At 36.5% G+C, this 19,809-nt stretch overlaps 1 protein-coding gene across 1 annotated transcript; it reads left to right on the top strand.

The window, feature by feature from the left end:
• Nucleotides 1–7,080: 7,080 nt before the first annotated feature.
• On the top strand, nucleotides 7,081–19,330 carry LOC108675381 (glucose dehydrogenase [FAD, quinone]). The gene is made up of 14 exons (XM_018163386.2): nucleotides 7,081–7,416; nucleotides 9,906–10,114; nucleotides 10,874–11,063; nucleotides 11,645–11,779; nucleotides 12,226–12,347; nucleotides 13,002–13,058; nucleotides 13,730–13,843; nucleotides 14,048–14,204; nucleotides 15,168–15,322; nucleotides 16,070–16,244; nucleotides 16,630–16,703; nucleotides 17,182–17,333; nucleotides 17,653–17,714; nucleotides 17,994–19,330. The coding sequence occupies exons 1-14, from the start codon at nucleotides 7,290–7,292 to the stop codon at nucleotides 18,068–18,070; spliced, it is 1,806 nt and encodes a 601-aa protein (XP_018018875.1). The 5' UTR covers nucleotides 7,081–7,289; the 3' UTR covers nucleotides 18,071–19,330.
• The last annotated feature ends 479 nt before the right edge of the window (nucleotides 19,331–19,809 follow it).

Below are 19,809 nucleotides of genomic sequence, written 5' to 3'. Positions count from 1 at the left end.
TAGCCAGCTGTGAATTAATCTTCCAAATGCGATTGTCATGCGAAATAATAGACTAAATATCTCGATTTATGCCTCAAGTGAACATGATATGTAAGTATACTCAGCCAGGTAACTCAGCGACGTCTCAAATTTAGAAGCAAAAACCGTGGTCGAATGTCAAAAAAGCTTCGACTAAAAGACTGAACAGAACCATGCTGCCTTTTATAAGTACTGCAGCGCCTTCAACGAACTGCCACTAGACTTCTATTTGCATTGAAGAAATTGTGATTTCTATTCTATTTGCATCTTTTAAGAAATTGTGATTTTTTAATGCCTGGGACGCAGGAGTCAACATCGAACATCACAAGAGTTCGAGACAGACTAATAAATAAGTCTATGAATAGACTAATAAATCAGAGCGTTATGAATATTGAGAAAAGCCCTTCCTATTCTTAAGCCTGATTAATGAGCGTGCGTGCAACTCCGAAGTTGTTGCTGGGTTGCCAGTTGTGCAGCTGGCACAAGTTTCATATTCATCTCTCGTAAAACTTTCAGATCCTAACCTAACCTAACCAATTCTAAGAGCTCAGCCTTTAAAACACAAGATCCTTCATTTAATCCACACGAACTATTTGCGTAGTTCTAGAAGCTTCCTAACCGATATACAGTGGGGGGAAATAAATATTCGTACACTTGAAAAATCGTATTTTAATGTATGTAAGTACACAAACTTAACAGGAAAAGTGATTTAAATTATGTATAGAGACGCATAGTATTCAAAAATACCATCATTAATATAAATCACTTCTCCTGTTCAGTTTGTGTACTTACATACATTAAAATACGATTTTTCAAGTGTACGAATATTTATTTCCCCCCACTGTACCTGAAGGCTATTACGTAACAGGTGAAAATGTCAATTGTAAAAGCCTGCCATTATCAAGTTACGAAGAATTAATTAAGAAATGATTTCATCTAAATTTATTAGAAGTTGAAATGTATCACTCGATCTTATGCCACTCTAAGCCTAAGCACTCTAAGCCGAGCTTTTTGGCACTATGAAGTCTAAACCTTAGCAGACCTCCAGCTTCCGATGTCTGAACTGCTATAGGGGCGGGGGTGTCGGGTCTCTACGTACTCTTAGGTTTTAAAACGGTACTCTTAGGTACTCTTTAAAAAGGTACTCTTAGGTTTTAAAACGGCTTGGAAGACCTAATCTAAATGGTTTTCATACGTACCTTTATTTTATCCATTATTTATGAATAAACAACGCGAAATACTCTAGAACGTCAATGTAAAAGGTTTGAAGAAAGAAGGTTGCTAATGATGTTGTAATTGGATTTAAAAGTTACAAAAGGTGCTTCCTCTTCTAATTAATTAGCGTAAGTATATATTATTTAGATTGGAGTAAATAATATGAAGATTCAATATGTTTATTGCAGGGTAAAATAATGATGCCGCTGACCTACACCTATGTATAGGTGCTGGTCGTTAGAATAAAGATATGACAGCATGGCAATGACATGACAAAATATCACAAAACAATATTGAAGGAATATTGATAGCAAGTGGTCATAAAGTTTTACAGTTCCAATATGAAATATTGAATTACATTAAAAGAATTGCATTTTAGAGAAAAACTTGGCGGTTTACCCCTAGCAGTTATTCACGCGTCGATGTTGACCAAAAAAACGAAGCTAAGGCATGACTGACTATATAATGTTGCCCGATGGCACACTCATAAATTTTTAATTACCATTATAGAGCGTAAAAGTTTTTCTGACGTTTGCTAAATTTTTATAATTCAGAAATTAGGCGAATGTTGTACATGCTTGAAAATTGATATTTTTGATATTTATTATTTTACATTTGAATAATAGTTAACATTGAAGTAAATAGTTGAATTTTAGCTAATGAGGTTAAATGAAAACTACAAAAATGGTGTTCAACGAGCTTGTAGGTTTAATAAAAAATGATTATGACGTTCACAAGAAATGATAGTGCGAGTTGTGCATTCCTGTCACTACAAGGTTTTAGCTCAGAGAAAATAGAAGAAAACGCAGTTTAAACGATTCAATAAAAAAAATGTTCAGCATCACATGATAAGATCAGGTACAGAATGACGGTACATTGGGGAAATGAGAAGAAGATAAATGCAATGCACTGGAGACAGGAGTGAATATGTCAAATTTGAAGACAATTCGGGCCAAGTTGCAGTCGGCTGAAACTAAGCTCGATGGTTTAATCAGTCGGCGGAATCATTTCGGAGGAGCGACCCTCCACACCCCTGCTGAGACAAGTCCGAGGAGCTGAGGTACAAAACTAACGCATCGGCTGATCATACAGAGTAATACAATTACAAAAGGTCGAATCATATTAATACAAGCAGCGGCTCAAAGTGTACGTATACTAGTTCACAAGGCAACACACGCCACGTCATCACTGCAACTCCCCTGGAGTTGCAGTGATGTGAGGTCTTGGCGCCCTCCCCCGTCAGCGCCGCCTCCAGGCTTACTGACATCAACACATCATGTTACGGCACGCACCATTCCTGCCATACATCATGTTACGGCACGCACCATTCCTGCCATAATGAACAGCTTAAAGCAAGAGAAATTTATGCATACGAAAACTTGTTGAAAAATTCAGATGATGCCACAATTTAAAGATACGTAATTTAAAAAAAAAAACGTTTTCAAGTAGAAAAAAAAAGCTCTGAGTTGAGTTGCTTTTGCTGTAAACTTAGGATCAGGTTAAATAAATTCATTGGAATCATAAATACGATTTACAAAGAATTCGCCATCCATCGAAATGCCCTGCCGTCTTACATTCAAGCGTGATGGGTAAGTAATGGTATTATTTCTCGGAAAACTTTGTTATCGACGTGGTGTCGATAACCGAGACTCTAAAATGAACTTTGTTCTCTGTATTTTCCGTTTAATACTGGACAAGGAATAGAGACTGTATAAGACTGACGTAGAGAACAGATCAATAACATTGCACGTTAATTACCTGTCGTCTACGATGAATCGAATTCTTCTACTACCGCCTGAGATGAGCCCAAAGTTTTGCAGCAAACAGTCTACCATGCTGGAGACCAAACAAAATAATTTAGTGCTGAAACGCTCATGAAACCAGTTTATAATAGACGGGTCCTTCTGAAAAGTACGCATGCACCCCACGTTGACGCATGTATACCCATCATTTGTGTACAACACACAAACACCACCAAAAATTGTTCCCAAGAGCGTCACGTTAAAGCAGGGAGCCGTCGTACCCTTGAAGTGACATGCATGTGAACCAAAATATAGACAGCGTGCACGGTGCATTGCAACCATGAGACTTCTACTTCATCCTATCAGTGACTAATTCCCCTGACAATAATAAATGCACATAAATTTGAGTAGCTGACAAATGAATATTGCAAACTTGGAAATCTACCAACACTCAATGAAGCAATAATAATCAAACAAAATCAAATCGATTTTTGTTATTTAATATCAATACAGAATAATTCGAGAAATGATTCAGATTTGTAGGCATTTAAAATGGAATTTTAGGGCAACATCGTCATAACTAAAAGACGGGTCAAAATGAGGGTTTCAATTACTTGTTGAATCATTAATTGCGATGCCTGCCATTCGTACACTTGGCGAGAGGCTAACTTAATTATCTGTCCAACATGATAGGATAGAACAAATTGTAGTATATGGGGAGCCTCAGCACAGGTACTACAAGAGCATGGATCGTTGACATTATTATCATGTCATATTATCATTATCATGTAGTGATGCGTCAAGATCATTGCTTTAAATGTGCACTGAATGTGTTTGATCATAGCAGAAAAGTCAATCAAAGCCTAACATCGATATTTGGCCTCATGAACGATGACAAAAGAAATACTATAATCTTTAATCTTTCCTCATAGGACTTGCCTTTCAAGCCCGGAATTATCCTTGTTGCGCGTCTTTGAACACTTTCTATTAAATTTTAGTCTTTTTCAAATTTCGGTGACCATACGACGTTTCCAAACTCTAGGTTCGGGCGCACGACTGCAACAGCCAACAAACAACTGCTTCATCGCTTCTGCATCTAGGAACTCGAAAGAGCGTCTGATCAGTCCAAGTCGTTTATTGGCTTTATTAACTTGACCTTCAATATGCTTAGAAAATTTCAACTCATTGTCGATGTTACCTCCTAAATCCTTTTCCGTTGTCGACTTCGACATCATCACTCTGTCGTTGCAACTGTGTCTTCTCATACTGTAATCTTGCTGTTCATTATTCTTGCCAAGATGGTTAACTTTACATTTGCCAGCGTTAAAACGCAGCTGCCACTTATCAGCCCAGTCAACCAGCCTGTCAAAATCACCTTGCAACTGTACATTTTGCGACGTATTCTTCACTGTAACATGAATATAATTCAACACGCAAAAATCTACCGTTTTTAAAGCTTAAAATTTAACATTAATATATAAATTAAATTAGATTGCAAACGAATATAAAATATAAGTTGATACCGAAGAATTATTCTCAGGTTTTCTCATGATACGCTTGTCCTTGTGATGAGTGAACAGCCTCCGTGTAGGAGAGTCTCATTATATTTATATGCTCGCAATATCTATTTTAGTGACCAACCTAATCTGGATATTCATGCAGTTATGGAAGATTCAGCCAATGTTTCCCTAGCCCGGGTGGCTTTCTGATACATGAATGCAACTGTTTTGCAGATAGTACGAACGTGGGACTTTGAATATTTACATATTTAAAACACTTGTTTATCCTTACATGTCAAACGGAAGCCTGCAGTCAGATACCGCGAGCTCAGCGGTGGGGCGCTCAGGAACAAATGTGAACTGATATTGAGATTCAGAAGTTCTATATATCATTCATCCGACTGCGGCTTTACAGATGCAGAATATTTAGGCGAACCTAACTTACTCACGATATCCACGTCTCATTCAACCAAAACTAAGAAATTATTAAGTTCATTCGAAAACAAGTTACGAAAAGCCAGACATATATAATGCATTATTTTATTTCAACAGACATTCCAAAAGACTATAAAATAAACTCCAAAACAATACTATGAATTGGGCCGTATAATATATGGTGACCTATGAGGTCTCGCGCACCATGTAGAGGTTATCTAATATCCGAGGGTGCAGACTATACTCGCGATCGGCAGTTTTTTTTTTTTTTTTTTCCCCGGCGTTATTGGGCCCCCAATTTGAAATTTGACCTTAGTTGAATTTTTGGTTAACTTTTTGGGTTAAAGGGGGGCGGCAAACTACTCGAAGCATGCAGCCTGTAATCGATAATGAATAGAAGTATAGAAATAAAAGTTTGAGCAGAATTGCGGCAATATTTTGTGTGCGCATTGGTAAGTTTTAAAACCGACCTTCATACCTATAACAAGAAATTGGCGTAGATACATAAGCGCTAAAACGCATTCAACATGCAAGCATTCGGCAAGCTTTATTAAGGGTAGCGTTCACTTCGATTGCACTCTTCATTCATCTCAATCAACTCCTGGTTAATGTGAAAATTATTTAGCTGATCCAGATTCTTCGATTTTCAAATAGTTGCTATCTGCAGCCATCAGTTTTTATATCAAGGACTAACATTTTTGCGGCAATGGAACTTGAAAGAATCACAAAATGTTACAATTTTCTCAAAGTTAAACAGCCATACAAAAATCTGAAATCAATGCACGTTCTTCTAATCGATATCTATTTGCCACTTCAACACTTGCAATATCGTTTAGACGCACCTTCTTTGTGAAGGAATCCTATGTGGAACAGTGAAGTGAAGAATACAAAAACAAACGTTACCCTACCCTTTGATACCAACAAGTGGCAAAATACTGCAAGAACGCACAGAAATTAATCGAGAAAGCTAACGAATATATCAATCAAGCATGAGAAACGGGTACAATTTACTGAAAGCTGACACACTATGGCATAACATCATAACGGTGCGGTATTTTAGTTTTAAATGAAAAAGGATGTTTTACCACAAGCTAGTGCATGGTAGAGAAATCTTTCAATGCTCCAGAGCGCATCACTTTATTCTCACGATAAAGTCTGGAATAGTTGAAATCAAACAGTGGGGCATTATATTTTAAATGAGAAAACATTACATTGCGAGAAATAAAACCAAAATGCTATCAAATTATTGACCAAAATGAATGGACCAAGGTAGTACTGAATACTGAAATGAACTGACACTAAAATATATAAATTTCATTCATGTCAGCTACTTTCGACTAAAAAATTATCGTGAATCAGCATCGTTCTTACACTCAGTATCTTAACGATGAGAAACAATAATTGGCACAGCCAATAATAACTAATTGATACCTAATGAGGTAAATAGCCAATATCGGAAAGTCACAGCCTTAACAAGCTAGCAATTAATCGGAGACGGTGAATCATAAATTGTGAATGGATTGCCACTGAGTACAAAGAAGCAATTCAGTAAGTACAACAGCAAATTCAGGTATATACCGTTGGTATTTGGCTGCATCACCATCTCCCCTTTGAAAAGAGACCCTCGCGATTAGTATTTAATCAAATTCTAGACCTTATATGGAACGTACGACATGGAATTCAATGAAATTTGCGCAGCTTGGATAATGGATACTTGCACAAATTTAACTATAGCATTAGCAGCAAAATACGCCAATATTTACTCACCTCATTGACTTAAGTTATCTCACACATAGAAGTAAGATGCAACGGCCTTACACTAGCATATGTTTGCACTAGCATATGCGTCACTACGAACTTAACACCTTCGCAGGGACCTCAGCTTCACACACTTACGACAACTTCGCGTGCCGTGGTCGACAATGAAACTTATCCGTGTTTTCCGTGTTTTCGACACGAATGTGTACTTCTCTGGTAAAACTGCTGGTAAGCAATTTAATCTGCTACAATTTTGCTATTATATCTTGTCTGCAAGTTGACCGGAGGGTATATTGCTCGATTGCTGGTGCACAAAGTTGCCACACCGCTTGATTACTTGCCTGAGGTGCTCCTTAGGCTATACAACGTTCATTCCATCCATCGCCGAGAGGTTAAGCTGCGGTTCGCGTTCGTCGCGTCCGCAGTTATTCTTGCAACCTCACTGCGAGCAAGACGTCGACGACGCGCAGTGTGAAGAAATGTTACGTGGAGTTGATGATTGATATTCGTGATACTGAGTTACTAAATTAAGTGCAGTGCAGATAATGATGACGGAGAAGCCGTCTAATAATTTATTGTAGAATATAGTTTATATTTGGGTGATTAAGCATCAAACGCCGTCATGGGCTCAACAGCAGCTATAAGCCTCTTCGCAACATTTTCGAACATAATTGCAGGAATGTTCACTACGCCAACAGTATATACCACGAGTGTCATGCCTGACGATACAATCGTCGACTTCATTGTAGGTGAGCTACGCTTGAATGAGACTTGTTTACAAGGTTTTGTTATGAAATTGTTATGGTTTATTGCTTCGGTTTGAACAATATTTTTAAAGCCATGCTTATGGCCTCATCTTTTTCTGTTCGCAAAAATTATTATAAATTTCTATCCAAGGTTCAGCCCAATACTGCGAGGTTTCTAACTCATTGGGCATATATTCACCTGCATATGTGCGATATATGAAATGTTCTCCTCGAATCAATAGTCAGCTTTAACCAAGCGCGTTTGAGTAATATATGTGCTCGGCGATTTATGAATTTAAATTAACTATTAACTCTTTCAACTTTATAAATCAACTTCTTACCGAGCCAACGTAGCGCCATAATAAGATTTAAAAAATAACGTATTACGTAAGCGTACAATCGTGTCGTTTAGAAATGTTTAATTTAGAACCGTCGAGCTTCGTGTCTCGTGCTTCTTGTAAATAAACCAATATTGTCGACAGCGTTAAATACTTTCAGACACGTGTACGTTGAACACGTGTCTGAGGTGCACTAAGTACTTCAAAACACGTGTACTTTGTACGCGTAACAAGAATGAAAGTATTACTATCAGACACGTGTAACTTGTACTCGTGACTATATAGAATGCATGCAGTCATCTCCACGGTGAAGGTGTCATGAAAATACAATGCATTGTGACATGACTTTATGTGAAAGCGATCTTGCAAGTAAGTGTTGTTGCGTTCAAGGTCGACAAACGGGATCCCGAGGCGATCAACTGGCATTCTGGGTAACGGGTCAGGCTTGATTATGCTTTTTTAGTTGTCATATTTTCGGGGCAGGTTTTAACCGGTTACTCTATTGAGATTAGTTTAATATGCTGAACATTCTTTTCCTAAAATAGTCCGCCTTTCCTAAAGTAATAAAATAGTTTAAAAGGCCTACAAGATACTGGGGGAGTATATGTACTGGTAAGTACATATACTGGGGTAAGTACTGGTAAGACTGCTGAGATAAATCAGCTTCTGAATTCATAAGGTGTCTCTGAATTCATACTTTGATTTGTATGAGGTTCATACAAATAAGCCCATACAAGTCAAAGACGTGCAAAATAACATATGGAGGTATGGAATCTAAATATATAGTACAATTTCCTATGTCGAAATGTGGTGGATTAAATCTAAACTCGTTGTGCACTTAATTCAGTTTGATTGTGGTGGATTCGACTCTAAACACAGTGAATTTTTCTCAGTCGGTGTTACCACTGAGGATTTGACAAATAGAATAAATAATACATTCATAATTAAAGTTCATGCATACATGGATCATACTTTTTCATGGAAAGCTCGATTAATATTTATCGCGCTCAACATCGAGTTCACTCAATAGTTCATACGGGAAATATATATATATGTACATACGGGAAATATATTTATGATATTAGAAGCAATTTTTACATCAATTTAAATATGCCATTAAAGTAGCATCAAAGTGATTGATTTTAGCATATTCTCTTATACCTTCATCATGTATACATTTTTCAGTATAACATTCCTTCGTTGAGTCAATTTTACGACGCCTAAATCAGAAATATCACAATAATATCGTAATACAACTTAAGGCTATAACTTGGAGATAAATTGGCAGGACTGCCGAGTGGTTAGAGTTCAGAGTATCAAGATCGGAGCTGTGAGGTGCGGGTTCGACCCCAGCTCTGTGTGACAGTTTCTGGTCAGAATTGGCTATTAGGTTGGGCGTTTAATCAAAGCCAAATTTGAGCAGTGAGTTGCGTGTTCGAGACTGCAGCAAGCTTTGAATGTTCGGTGATTTTAAGAATCGGTGGCATGTCTTATGGCCTACTCAACACTGAAACCGCTATTTATGTAAAATTCCATCTTAGAATGACCGGTTAAAGTATTAAAATCACTTGATTGCATAAATTCATTCTTGAGAAATGGTGAATTTTTTGGCTGTTTTCTTTGCTTTTAAATTCTTGCCCGGTTAAAATTCCCCATACTTGTGAAGTTCAAAGCTCTGTGCCAATTTAATCAAATCTTACAGGCGCAAACACTACTGATTAACATTATTGCGCAATAAATAAAATTTGTGATTGGGCGTGATATTTTGGCCTCAATGTTATTATCTGTAGTTTCGATGTGTAGTTGAATAATACGAGTATAATTTCCTGATAAATTTGACTACTTCGTTGCATCAAAAAGTTTTGATTTCATCTAAAAGTTTTTTATAGTTTTGACGAATATTTCATCGTTATTTTTCTGTAGATAGCATTATAATTACAAAAAAAAAATGCTGCACTGATAGTAATATAAAGTTACCAAAGGTGGGCAGTAGCGCATTACATGTAGCGGTAGCGGTAGCGGCGCTACATTTAGAGCATTTAGCGGTAGCGGTAGCGCCCGCTACATTTAGAGCATGTAGCGGTAGCGGCCGCTATATTTCAAAGTAGCGCTGCCCAGCTCTGATAAAGTTACTCACTTGAAGCCATCCCTCAGTGGGCTCAGGCTCGGCGGGCAGTGTGGTGGCGGGTCGACTGTCCGAGGTGCCGGACTGGGAGGTGCTGCTGCTGGAGGCCGGCGGACAGCCTCCTGCCTTCACGAAAATTCCAATCCTACAAATGGCCTCCGCGAATCCAAATGCCAACTTCATCAATTTTTACAAGACTCCTCCTCAAAAAAACTATAATCAGTTTTTGGCAAGCAATGTGAGAATATTTGTTGATATTAATTTGTTCACTAATTCATGTACGTTTTAACGATTTAATTGACACTATTAAATCTATAAATCAAAAAATACTTGTGTTGATACATCGTAACCTTAAAATTCTAATCTTTCCTGCAACAAGTGTATTCGCAACGTATGTTTTGCATGTGTCAATCATTGATGGTAAATAACACATTTTATCACAGAATAGATCCTCATGTTATTTTTACACCATGAGATTTCTTTGGCATGTGTCAGTATTTTACATTCATATTCCCCCTTTACACGCACGCATATGCCGCATTTGTTATGCCAACGAAAAACTATCTGCCTTTGAGTGAACTGCAATGCAGTCGGTTTCTTAATCGTGAAAAATATTTATTTCCCCTGCATGATTGTTATTAGAAAGCTGTAGATTAATTCTGAGAAAAGATTGAGACGCATTTACGTGATTTTAAAAATTATGTATTGTTCCCTAGCAATAAATATGCACAAAAAATTTTGCAAATGATTGAATCAAGTATTTGGTTGAATTGGTTTCACCAAATTGTCGAGACGAAGCAGGGAACTAGTTGGGATAGCATCGTTACAGAGCAAACTGAACTTATAGTGAACACTAAATTAGACTAAGTGTGAAACGAAAAACTGATTCATTCAAAATTGCCTCCTGTGATTACACAAGAAAATATTTGATATGTTTTTCCTAGCAAAAATTAGCAATTTGTTTGATTGATTAATGAGCAGTGTGATGTTCTTTCAGGAACTGACATATCCAAGAGGCAGGATGATCGGCGGGACGGGCGCCATTAACCTGATGGTGCACAGCCGCGGCAACCCACAAGATTACGACAATTGGGCCCAGCTAGGAAACCCAGGCTGGGACTGGGAAACAGTATTGAAATATTTCAAGAAATCTGAAGACTACCGGAGTCCTCTAGAGCCAAAAGATGGTAAGATGGTAGAAGCCGAAAGATGGCAATCTTTTTAACTCGATGAATCCTGGACGATTATATTAAAATAATTTTAATACCAAAAACAGGCAAGATTAAACGACATTTAGTGATAAAACGACACTGATATCCTTAAAAGGGCATGTGAAGAATAGCATGCCTCATAGAGGCGGCTTTCAGTTATAGACTATATTAAACTCAAATTATGCATATTTTACAACCATTTTTCTTCTATATATCAACCGTTGTCCCGGCCAATCGTGCTCAATGGCTGGTTACTTGAGTTACTCTCAGGAGAGAGTTGGTTATTTGATCATATGTGCGAATTGTTCACTATTCTCTGGAATAAAATAACAAGCATTTAACGTTGTGTAACGACAATTAGACGACAATTAATGAACTTCGTAATACGTTGGGTTGTAATTATGACCTCCTTGCAAGCACGCACAGACTTTGTTTTCATGTCTGCAATTTATCGGTCGTTTTCTATCTAGAATTTATAGTTATATACGCCATTCCGTCAAACTAGGTACATAATGGTTGAACTTAATTTTTTATACTATGTATTAATTGATTCGCAGCCCCGTTCCATGGGATTGGAGGTCCTCTGAGCGTGCAGAAAGTTGGCTGGATGCCGCCCGTTGGTAAACTTGCCATCGAGGCCGGCAAAGAACTCGGACTTGAAGAAATTGACTACAACACAGAAACAAAAATTGGTGAGAATAGATGCTTGTACACGAGGAAAATAAGGCATTCGAGTACAATATTAAAATGCAAATAGCGATTAAATATTATATTACTGGCCTATATCCCCATTCACAAGCGCCTAAATTGAGGATCAATAACGTCTATTCTTCACATTCTTTACTGTTGCCTCCACAAGTATATTATATTCCGAGACCTCTCTGATCACAAAACTGATTGTGCAACCAAAATTTGTGCTCTCAAGTAAATTGGTCAATGCAATAAAAAAGATTCAGGGACGCTGGCTAAAATAAATGGTTTGGAGAAGATAAGGGGTTCTTAAGATCTCGGCTCTTTATTCGTGCGAATTTTCATAAACCAATGAGATTTCGAGAAAAATACTTCAAAATAATATTTTTACAAAAAGATGACGCTTGATTGTTATTATTATTAATAACTAAGTTATAATATACGTTAGGAAGCAACATATTACAGCTACCACTTCGAGATGGGCAACGAGTTACATCAGCAGACGCCTATTTGATGCCGAACTTACGGCGCCAAAACCTGAAACTGCAAATCAACTCGCAAGTGATTAAGGTGAGAATGTTCTTAAGTTTACTGCGTCCTTTAAAAAGGAAACAAGCATTTCAGAGTCTAGGATACTTAATAAAAACACGTTCTCAAACGAAGGAGAAAATATTAAGGTCATCGTAGATTTACTTCGTTAAATGCAATATTTTAAAAACTTATGCAAATGCTGTTCGAATGCAGCATTCAGCAATTTCACATTGCTGTGAAATATATATACAATGTATGTCGTTGCAGACGGAGAATATATAATCAATAGACAAATTTAAACATATACGAGGCATGCTGTAATGTATATACGTGTATTAATGTATTTCAAAGATTTTAAAAAAATAATTATTCACAATTACTTATTCACTTGAAACCTAACTGCACAAACTGTAAAAACATGCGACGTAAATTCAAGGTTACAGAGCGCACATTTTCGTATTGCTTGTGAGTTAACAAAACTTATCGCCAGGTTTACCATTCCATGATGATTATTGGTTATCTCGAATAAGCAATTAGATAGGATCTACAAGATACCTTATAAATGTCTTCTGATTGAAATAATAATCATACAATGCAGTCTACAAAAAACTTCAAAATTTTTTAACTATATCGTTATAAATGTGGAATAAAATATATTAATTAAGGATTAACGATGAGCAATGTTTTTTTCAGATCATCCTGAATAATGACAATGTTGCCATCGGAGTAAGATACGTTCATAGAAACAAGGCAAGTGGTTTAAGTGGTAGATCCAATTGGTTCCAACTTGTGAGTAAAATTAACTTACCAAATAAATAATTAACTCTAATACCAAGAATGCAATCGCATGAAATTCTTTTGCATCAAATACTTAAAATATATATTTTTAAATTGACATTAAAGACTAACTGGGAGCTATTTAAAGGATGAAGCAGGGACTAATGCAGTTACAACATCGACTAAACTTCAAAAGACTTGCGTATTGGGCGAGAGAAGGTTTCCAAAAAAAAATAAGTTAAATAGTCTAATTGAGCGCAAAATAAATTCATTATTGTAAAATGTATGTGGTGGAATAATAAGTATTTTTCATTTTTCAAAGCCTATTTTCCGATGATTTTTCGAAAAAAATGCCTGTGAAATAGACTTTTGATTTAGCAGCCGGAAGGGTATTAAAAAAATTTAGGCCTCTTGCCTTCTTAACTGCAAATTGATTACTTCTTTATTCGCAGTCTCATATCATTTTCAAAAGCGTCTATTAAGAAATTAAAATTCGAATATGTGGTCATTAATTCGATGAATAGGTTACTTGAATATTTTCATAGCTCGTTAGAATTCTTGAGCAAGAAATTTTGGTAACGCTACCTGATTATGAACAGCTCTTTTCATTACCGAGTCATAATTACTTATCGCTTCCTGATCAGGTGAAGCGAGCGTTCGCGAGGCGAGAGGTGATAATATCAGCAGGCGGCGCTGACACTCCCAAGCTGCTCATGCTGTCGGGGATCGGACCACGGGAACAACTTGATAAACTTGGGGTGAGTGTCCCGCGTATATGTACGTACAAGTTAAACGTTAGTATCAGAAGGCAGAATAAGCTTGTTTCAACACGGGTGGTTAATGGCCAGAGAATTTGTCAATTTAATATTGAATATTGTTCGACCTATAATTTAAATAATTACTATAATTGGAGATTATTATTCTATATTTTGGTGGAACCTTAAAATACATTTATATTTCAGATCAAAACTCGTGTCGACTTACCTGGCGTTGGCCAGAATTATAAAGATCATGTTTTACTAGAAGGAATACATTGGACGATCCACCCGAACATCTCGTCGTCCGTTCTATCCCTCCTCGGACCGTCAGCGTTGCTACGTTATCAGGAGAAGAGAGAAGGTGAGCTATTTTTTTAATTTTCAAAATTTATTGATAATTTATACTCTTTTGTTAGAGTAATAGGTTATAAGAAAACGCGACATAATGTACAATTATTCCTGCTCTATTGGATTCAAGATTATAATACAGAAAAAACTGAAAAATAAGGTTTGATTGGTACATGAAATGAATATATCTATGTTTCAGTCGATCCTAAATTTGTAAACTTGAATATGACATTAAAATATTTTATCGTAAAACGATGTTTCTTTAACCACTTCGCCAAGCAACAAATCTCCAAATTTCGCAGATACGTATATTATTATTACAGAAAAATAACTATGCCTGTTTTGTTTCATATTACTAAAGCTTTTCAAGCATTCAATAGCGCCACAAGACAGTGAGGTTAAATGATGACGAAGGACAAATACTAAATGATTTATTCCTTCAATTTGCTCCCAAATAATGACGTGGACACAAAATTTGTCTAATTGACCTTGACCATAAATTCCTGATGGTTTTCACCTGCTAACTTCATTATTAATTTAGTATTTTCGAATAAATTTTCCTGTTATTTCGTTTTCATACATCTATACCAAGTACAAACAGCCCCTTTTTTAAGGAAAGCTTACCTTGCAGTACCTCCGACCACGTATCTAGCTTCTTTACATACATTTCTGACCGATGTGTCATTGTGCATATTTTGCGTCGGTTTGGATTGAAAACTCGTAAAAATTTTGAAAAATCACCTTTATAACGTGAACATCACGCTTTCGATAATCTTCCTTGCTTTAATTATAATTGCATGCTCACCGAGCTGTATTTCACAGGAAATAATTTTCGCTTTATTTTTATTCATTTTCGCTTTGTTTTTATTTATTATTAATTTGATTTGTTTTTATTCACTTTCCTCGTGTCTCATCAACTGAGATCTTTAATTAAATTCCGGGCTAAACACCCAAGCAAGCTTCTATGTATCTGCAGGCCCCATGACCGTTCCGCCTGGTATTGGTGCATCGTATTTTATTAACGTCGGTAATCCGGACGAGCCGACCGTTCCGGACATCCAAGTGCTGCTTGCATCGCAACTGGTCGGGCAAGATTACGGCATTTTAACCTTGGGCAAGTTCAAACAATCAGTAAGTTCGTATACGGTCCCACGGGCTAAGATATACATGAAATTAACAGCTTTCTGAAATACATGAAATTTTGAGTTTTTTATGACATGCACATTAGTCGTCACTCGGTATATACTGCACTTAACTCATCGTTCCTTGACAAAAAAGCTTATAATGCTGAGCAGAATCATGATTTATGTTTTTTAATTAACGCATTAAAACTGCATAGTAGTTTCTATTGTACGAAAAAGTAGTGGTATAGTTGTGCTTTTAAAATAGATCGATTTTATTGCAGGCGTTATATGTTGTGTTGACATAGCGTCTCGTCATTCGAAACCTCATCTTATAAAAGAATGCCACACTGGACAGTGTCAGGCATGCTGATTCTCAATGAACCTTGTTTGCATTTGAATGATGCTGTGCTTGACTTTTCAGCATCTATATTGTCCAGTTGACAATTTAAACATCATATCTTATCACATCATAGTGATGTCTACGCTGAAGAATGGGCCTGATGTGGCCTGTCGCCGATTCATGTAATTTTCGTGACTTGTTCACAGTAGATCTAAAAACAGGTCCTTTGATCGCATCTTTCCAACACTGACGATCGTTTGAAATAGCTACTAGAATTCCATCAGGTTCCACTAAACTTCCGTATTGCCTTCCTTTACGATGTATTAAATCTTTTCAGATCCGTAACTTTTCCGTACATTAAATGTTTCAATTCTACAACCTTCGGGATTCTGTAGTTTCTTCATATGCTCCCAGGTGCAAGATTATTATAAGCCGACGCTAGGAAGAGATGGCTTCTCCATGAGTCCCGTACTTCTCAGACCCAAGAGCGTCGGGACGGTGACCCTCAAGTCCAAGAACCCCTTCGACCCGCCCGTTCTGGACCCCAACTGCCTCAGTCACCCCGACGACGTTGAGCTTTTGGTCAAGGGTGAGCCGCCGAACATTTATTTCAGGCATCCCAAGTTCACTTTCAAGATTGAATTGGATATGAAACACATTAATTTAGTTGTTTTCAAATAGAAAATTGATTGTAAACAAAATATTTCTTGATTGTTACCTCCAACTTGAATTATTGTATCTTGGTAAGTACCGTAAGTTTTATGTGGCATAATAATGTGTTGGCAAAATTTATGTCGAAAATAATACAAATTTCAAACTTAATTTCAAACTCTTGTCCCTTAGAAGTATATCTATTTATTTGATGACTCAAATAATTTGGTAAAAATTCATCATGTTTCGTTTTATTACTATAAGTGTCTAATTATTCAATTTCATAACTCTACAGTGACGAGTCAACATTTGTTCTTTTGCAGCTTCAAAGGCTTCAGTTCAGTTAGGAAATGCCAAGACATTCCGCAGGTCCCTCGGCGCTGAACCCATCAACAAGGTAAACATTTCCCAAAGCTGGAAAATCAAATTTGCTATAATTTTTAAGATTGATATTATTAAAACAGGAACCAAGCAGCGCATCAGCTAACATAAGCAAACAGTACAGTCACTGAAGAGCGTACATTCTGAGACATTACGACTGATAAAAGTAAGGCCCATGGCATGGTAGCAAAAGCAAACTCCTTTTGTTTGCCTTCATCGCAGATTAGAACCGAATACTAAAACAATATTTTGATATTTACTTTTATGTATATGACCCCGCTAATTGGTATGCGGCGTGAATTGCTGCTCTTAATCGGTAGATAATTATTAATCATTTACAATTGATTGAAATGTTTCATACTACCTATCATCTTTTCTGAGCATTAATGTTTCAAGGAGACCAATAGGGTGAAAAAGCAGGTAACACTAATCATCAGAATAAACAAGCATTAGTTTGGTAGTTCCTTCCAACTGAACTACTATACTATCTTCAGCCATTCCCTGACTGCGCTCACCTGGAGTATCAATCAGACGACTACTGGAGATGCCACATCCGCGGCATGGCGGGTGTGATGGCGCACATCAGCGGCACCTGCAAGATGGCTCCAGACTCCGACCCCATGGGGGTGGTGACCCCGCGGCTCAAGTCAGACTTTGCTGTCTATATAGACACCATTTACTTAATATAGACACTATTTACTTTTACTTTCAATGTACAATCATGAAGATACGAGCATTAAAAATATAAAAGAAGTTTCCGTTTAAAAATGTCGTGCATGTTGATGAGCGATACTTTGTGCATTCTCATGACTCTTCCACATTATCTGCTCACATTTTGCTGTAGCCATAGAATTCTGGACCTCCTTTTATATGTGTATCTTTAAACTTACGCATCTTAGTTTTCTAACCCATATTTTGAAAGATGAAAAAATTGTCATGTAATTTATTATTTATTATTTTCCTAGGGTTCGCGGCGTCAAGAATTTACGTGTCATGGATTCATCTGTGATGCCTCAAATAGTTTCAGGTGATCAGATTGTATATGCATTAATTAATACGGATTGTTGCCGTCGATTGGATTGACTAACCATATATCTTTCTTATAAATTTTTTATTATTAAGATTTCATGTATAATAAATTCATTATTTATACATGTCTTCACTTGCCTCATCAGACTACAAAGACGACAGGCATTCAATAGATTGTTATATTATTAAGCACTATAGTATAGGTTAGTCGAATAACAACAAAATATAAACAGTATATGTTATAAGAACAGCAATACGAATATTTGTTTGCTTTCAGCTAACATCAATGCGGCTGTGATCATGATTGGCGAGAGAGGAGCTGATCTCGTCAAAGAAGATCACGGCAAAATCTGACGAGCACAATTCCCTGGTGCGCGTCACAACTCTCATGTGCACACCAATTATAATTTTTACGTCGTGAATGTACAAATTTCCTCCTACTTTGTAATCTGTAAATCGAAGTAAATGTATTTACTTTTCACGATAAAAAATAAATATAATTTTACTCACAACTTTGATAGAAATAGTGAATAGTTTTACCTGGCCGTTTATGAGGAATATCATTTATATATTTTCCTTCACACGTGATTCATGACGAGGCATAATGTCAACACCCGCATGTCGACTACATCATATAGCATACCAACTTTATGTACATTTTCAAAAATAATTTAAGACGAAACATGAATAATTTCAATGAGTACATGAATGAGAGAAATCATGACTCATTGCGTCTCTTAAGCCATCAGTGCGTCGCATATTAATGTACATAATGGCCCAATTAGAAGTCTTCTTCGCTATCCATATGTACCTTCAAAAGAGCACCGTTAAAGATAATATTCAGTTTTTTTGGCAGGAAAACTAACGTACATGCGTGTTTACATGCTAATAGATGTAATTCTCAAATCTCATGAATTCTTTAGTGAACGTTCATTTTATTTCAGAGAGGAAAAAAGCAATGAGCTTAAGCTTTTAGATTTAGATTATTCAATAATATTTACTGTTATGCAAGTTTGCTCTCAAGCTTAGCCCTGCAATGCACCGTGTATTGAAAATGATACTAACGAAATTTCCGTCTATAAATGCTAAGGTAATGCTACTTGTTTGTAGCACGACTTGTGACAAGTACGATGCATTTCAAGCCAAATGATAATGAAACGCGTTACATCGTTGATAGAAATGCGTGCATTCAAGGGTTGGAGAATGAGCTATGTTTTAATATATTTCAAAATGATGAAGTAGATAGGTGATACATGTGTTGAGAAAATCAGAATAGTTATTTTATTTATTTCTTTGATTGATGCAGTTATATTACATGAATCAATATATGTTAATTAAGCTTATGGGTTAATGACCACTTTTAAAGATTTCAATGATAAAACAATATGATGAAAAAATCGGAGAAATTTGAACATACTATCATTTACAGGGTTTCCTAATTACAATACTGTCCTATCGCAGTATAATTACTTCTATGTTGTCCTTCATAGAACTTCCTTACACTGGTTTTACGATATACCTTTTCATGAAATTGTTGGAGAAATTAGCTATCATAACTCATATAATTGTCAGTAATATACTAGCTCTCGATCACTAATAAAATTTTTAACTTAATTTCCGAAGTTTTTCCAGAAGGATTACTGGAATTTGAAACAAGAACCGACACCAGGGGCTACGTCTATAAACTTAAAAAACTGCGTTGTAACACATCCGTGCGACAAAATTTCTTCTCGCTTCGAGTCACCGACATATGTGGAACAGCCTCCCTGATAGCATCGTTGGCGCTCCGAGTATGAACACCTTCAAGAACAGACTAGACGAAGCTATGCAGGAACATATGTTCAGTCTTAAGATGCCTAGCAAATTACTGACGGTCATTAGTGTTGAAAAAACTCACTCCAGTATAAACCTTCGGAGAATAACTCTTATTAAGTAAAGTATTAAACAAGAAAATTCAATAACATAACAGACGATGAAAAAAATGATACAAAAATTTTTGTCATATATACATAATAATAACAGGCAGAAGCTATTTCATTTGTAAAGTTATAAACGGCAAAGTTTGCGACTAAATTACTGAACATGACTGAACA

Source organism: Hyalella azteca, unplaced genomic scaffold (genome assembly GCF_000764305.2).
Source record: "Hyalella azteca isolate HAZT.00-mixed unplaced genomic scaffold, Hazt_2.0.2 contig5402, whole genome shotgun sequence".
Lineage (NCBI taxonomy): Eukaryota > Metazoa > Arthropoda > Malacostraca > Amphipoda > Hyalellidae > Hyalella > Hyalella azteca.
This window is presented reverse-complemented; position numbering and strand designations above follow the sequence as displayed.